General features: G+C 47.7%; 1 protein-coding gene across 4 annotated transcripts in view; it reads left to right on the plus strand.

Moving 5' to 3' along the window:
* The window catches only part of LOC113586857 (serine/threonine-protein kinase PAK 3), a 33,299-nt gene that overhangs the window by 20,282 nt on the left and 8,017 nt on the right, over positions 1–5,000 (plus strand). For 2 of the 4 annotated variants that reach the window (XM_027025238.2, XM_027025237.2), the window contains 2 exons: positions 2,147–2,209; positions 4,531–4,683. In XM_027025238.2, coding sequence (XP_026881039.2) covers positions 2,147–2,209; positions 4,531–4,683 — 216 coding nt within the window. The remainder of the gene's footprint in view (positions 1–2,146; positions 2,210–4,530; positions 4,684–5,000) is intronic. The other 2 variants (XM_027025239.2, XM_027025240.2) reach the window with 2 other exon arrangements.

Here is a 5,000-nt window from a genome sequence, read left to right on the forward strand (position 1 = left end):
CACTACCAGGGTGCTTCTAAAATGCCACCGGAAAGAATAAAGACCAAATAATTATGTGGAGGACACACAGTGATATTCATGGCCTTGAACTACAGTTCCCAGTTTTACAATGTTCACGGCAAATTCACATGTGGTTTTCTGCATTGCACCCTGGGAGTTAAACAGGTCACATCCAGGGAGAGAACTGTGCTGAAGGTTGTTTCCATGTGTTGTTACATCTGCAAAAGGCTTTGTTTTGAGTGACAGCAACAGTGGCTTAATGATGCCACCCTGTCTACTGTGATTACCAGTTTCCTGGACAGACATGACCTCACCAAATGTCACAGAGTTAATTCAGTGCCAGTCATAGCGTAAGCAACAGCTTTTGTGCCGTTGAATCTTTCGAATCCATGTTTGACACAAGCGTGGGCATATCGGTTTGAGAATCGGATAGCTGTCATTTTTAGCTTGCCGCCGACCACAAGAGCGACTGAACTGAACTGAAAAAATTCCAGTTGCAGGTTTTTCCATATGTGACTTAGCAGTCTCAGAGGTTGTGCATGCATCTGGCTTTGGATTGATGTAGAGGATATGTCTGGATTTGGACTGAAGTAGAGGATGCGTCTGGCTTTGGACTGAGGTAGAGGACGCGTCTGGCTTTGGACTGAGGTAGAGGACGCGTCTGGCTTTGGACTGAGGTAGAGGACGCGTCTGGATTTGGACTGAAGTAGAGGACGCGTCTGGCTTTGGACTGAGGTAGAGGACGCGTCTGGCTTTGGACTGAGGTAGAGGACGCGTCTGGATTTGGACTGAAGTAGAGGACGCGTCTGGCTTTGGACTGAGGTAGAGGACGCGTCTGGCTTTGGACTGAGGTAGAGGACGCGTCTGGATTTGGACTGAAGTAGAGGACGCGTCTGGCTTTGGACTGAGGTAGAGGACGCGTCTGGCTTTGGACTGAGGTAGAGGACGCGTCTGGCTTTGGACTGAGGTAGAGGACGCGTCTGGCTTTGGACTGAGGTAGAGGACGCGTCTGGCTTTGGACTGAGGTAGAGGACGCGTCTGGCTTAGGACTGAGGTAGAGGACGCGTCTGGCTTTGGACTGAGGTAGAGGACGCGTCTGGCTTTGGACTGAGGTAGAGGACGCGTCTGGCTTTGGACTGAGGTAGAGGACGCGTCTGGATTTGGACTGAGGTAGAGGACGCGTCTGGCTTTGGACTGAGGTAGAGGACGCGTCTGGCTTTGGACTGAGGTAGAGGACGCGTCTGGCTTTGGACTGAGGTAGAGGACGCGTCTGGCTTTGGACTGAGGTAGAGGACGCGTCTGGCTTTGGACTGAGGTAGAGGACGCGTCTGGCTTTGGACTGAGGTAGAGGACGCGTCTGGCTTAGGACTGAGGTAGAGGACGCGTCTGGCTTTGGACTGAGGTAGAGGACGCGTCTGGCTTTGGACTGAGGTAGAGGACGCGTCTGGCTTAGGACTGAGGTAGAGGACGCGTCTGGCTTAGGACTGAGGTGGAGGACGCGTCTGGCTTTGGACTGAGGTGGAGGACGCGTCTGGCTTTGGACTGAGGTGGAGGACGCGTCTGGCTTTGGACTGAGGTGGAGGACGCGTCTGGCTTTGGACTGAGGTGGAGGACGCGTCTGGCTTTGGACTGAGGTGGAGGACGCGTCTGGCTTTGGACTGAGGTGGAGGACGCGTCTGGCTTTGGACTGAGGTGGAGGACGCGTCTGGCTTTGGACTGAGGTGGAGGACGCGTCTGGCTTTGGACTGAGGTGGAGGACGCGTCTGGCTTTGGACTGAGGTGGAGGACGCGTCTGGCTTTGCACTGCACTCTTGGTGTCTGCTGCTTACTCTCTCCATCGCTTTTTGCACACTCATCTTTCTCGTAAATAAGATCCTCTGTCCCTGCATCCCTCTCTCCCTAAATTGTTCTCTTCCTCCCTCTCTCTTCCTCCCTCTCTCTTCTTCCCTCTCTTCCTCCCGCTCTCTTCCTCCCTCTCTCTTCCTCCCTCTCTTTCTCCCTGCATCCCTCTCCTCTCCTTCTCTCTTTTTTTGGTCTTACCCCCCTTTCCGTTTCTGTGAGTCCATTTGTCGTGTTTGAATGCTGTGTGCAGGTTTCTTTGTGTTGCGTTAAATAGCCTTCCGTTCTTGACCTTGTCACCACTCAGAATCGTCTCCTGTCCTCCGGACCACCAGTCAGCCTTAGAAGCTGCAGCGCATTATTTGACAAGGTAAAACTTCCCCTTTATCCTCTATGGCCCTGCTGGGTTTGTACTGCATAAAACCAACAGAGCATTATTCGGCAAGATATCAGAACCTTTTACTATATTGCCAGTTTACTGCTTACAATCTGATTTACACAGGTAGCACATTATTTAGCAAAGTACTTCCACTTGATAGTGTACTTAGTATCCCTTTAGTTTAAGGTACCTGTATAAGGACTTTATATAACATTTCAAACACATACATAGTTTGCTTATGAGTATGTTTTGGACATTTATGAATGTTCCCTTGTAATCGCCTGCAGGCAGTGTGGACATAAGTGCATGCTGGGATTTATGAGAGGGTAATGTATGTGTTATGAATGTTTAATAAAGTTCTTAAGTAGGGACCAGTGAACTAAGTCCTGCTGTCCTCTAAGTGGCAGCTTAAATGCTGTAGTTTAATGTAACCCACAGCTCATCACTATTAGAAACACATGGTCTGGCCAGTGGTTTACTACAGAGAGTTCTGCATTCTGTTAAGCTGCATGGTGCTATGTAGTCGAATAACACAAACCAACACAAACCAACACAAACATGCATGTGCACAAGCACGCACGCACGCACACACACACGGACAGACAGACAGACAGACAGACACATGGACGGACAGACAGACAGACACATGGATGGACAGACAGACAGACAGAAACGCGTACACACATGGACAGACAGACACACACACACACACACACCCTGGTGGTTTTTGCTATCTACAACCATCGTCAGGTGCTGGTGGAAGTTGCTCTTCCAGATCTGAGGTCAGTCAACAACTTCAATAAAAATGTATATGTGGACTAGGGAACATATAATAACAGTTAAAAAAAAAATATTAAACTGCATTGACCTTCCAAAATGCTCACACATCTGCCAGCAATTTTGATTATGAAATTACCCTCTTCATTGACATTGTAGATCGATAGCATTACTGTAATGTGTATTTGACCCAGTAATTTTGAACTAATGACCTATACAGTTGGCGAATACAAACGTAATTGCAGTCTTTTGCAATGTGGTAAAATATACTAATTATATAATTGCTGATCTATGATATGATATAAAAAATATCATATATGTGTGATTAAGTCTCGGGTTCGAGTAACAGAGCAGCTTCTACCTCGAACTTTGTGAGCGCAAGGGAGGTTTCGCAAAACATCCCTGTTGCGCCCACTTCCTCGTGTCTAGAGGAGCACGAGGAATACATGTTCAGCGGAACCTTTTTTCCCCCATGTGCAGAGATCGTTGTCGTTCATGCTGCATCTGTGGTGCCAAAAATGTTGAACGGTTCTGTACTTTAAAACAGTTTGATTTTTTTTTTTTTGTGATCCCACAAATCATGTGGTCTCTTTGATTTTGACTGTGGAAATCGCAACACGTGCATGTTGGCTCACGTAGCTGGTGTTATAGGGCGCTATAGTTTGCTAGTTTGTTGAAAACCAGCCACACAACATGAATTGACCGACTCTCCGGCTTTCTGAGTTCCATTCAGTTCCACGGTTATGGGGATTCAGTCATCGGTTGTATGAAGAGTCCAAAAAGCATTTTAACTGTGACTCGAGCTGTTAACAAGCCTGAATATTGCCTTTGTGACTCATTAGAGGCCGTGCTGTGTAGCTGTGTGCTTTCGGAATGAACGCATGCACGTGTGTGTGTGTGAGTGAGTGTGTGTGTGTGTGTGTGTGTGTGCGTGCGTGCGCGCGCATGCTTAGCAGCCCTTCCTGTAGTGAACCAAGGTGGGAAGAAAAATCTGCCTGAAGTTTGTTAAGGCACAGAACAAGCCCAAATTACACTGTCAGTGATTATTACATTAGGCTTACACTGGGAATGCATAAACAATTCTGTGTGCAGTTCCTGGTTACTTTTCTCTTTATGTTTGTGTGCATTTAGTCGTTGCAAATGTTATTTGTGTTTTGTCTTTGGCCTTATGACACATAGAGTGATGAAACACAAAGTATCTCTATCCAATTCCCCTCTTCCTGGAAGCTTGTCTCTCGAGGTTATAATGCTGCCCTCTGTTGGCTGGATCGTGTTTAGAGGTTTTTAATCGTTTCAATACGGCGAAACTATTTTGGATGACAGCTTAATGGCATAAAAATGTGGCGCCATATTGCCTCACTGCTTTGGGGATTGAGGTTTTGTGTCTCACATCTGGAGGTAGTTTAGTTGAAATATTTTGTGGTCTAAAAAGTTAATGTATTTGCAATGCCGGATGTCCAATTTAATGACAGCATTGTCTCTCTCTCTCTCTCTCTCTCTCTCTCTCTCTCTGTGTGTGTGTGTGTGTGTGTTAGCAGCAGGGTGCCAAGACGGCGTCCGAGCCTCCCCTTGCTCCTCCAGTGTCTGAGGAGGAGGACGAGGAAGAGGAAGAAGAAGAGGAAGATGAGGAGGAGGACGACGATGAGGTGCCACCCGTCATCGCTCCACGGCCGGAGCACACCAAATCTGTGAGTGTGTGAAATAGCCGCCGCACCTCTCAAACGCCGGCGGGCGGATCTAGTCCTGGCCCATGGGGCACAGGGGGGAAAACATTCAGCAGCTTCCCTCCTGACTTGAGCAGGCTTCCGGATTCCGAAATTCCAGATTCCGGATTTTGCACAACATCCACAAAGGAGCACACCACTCTGCCTCTAAATGTAGCACTGTTTGTGTCTAGAATACTAATAAAGTTGGTAGTCATAGTAAGTAGTAGTAGTTAATAGTAATAGAGTCATAAGAAAGTCAGGTGGATTTGCTAACAGCTGGTCACCTCTGACCTGGTCCT

The sequence above is a fragment of the Electrophorus electricus genome, chromosome 6 (genome assembly GCF_013358815.1).
Source record: "Electrophorus electricus isolate fEleEle1 chromosome 6, fEleEle1.pri, whole genome shotgun sequence".
Lineage (NCBI taxonomy): Eukaryota > Metazoa > Chordata > Actinopteri > Gymnotiformes > Gymnotidae > Electrophorus > Electrophorus electricus.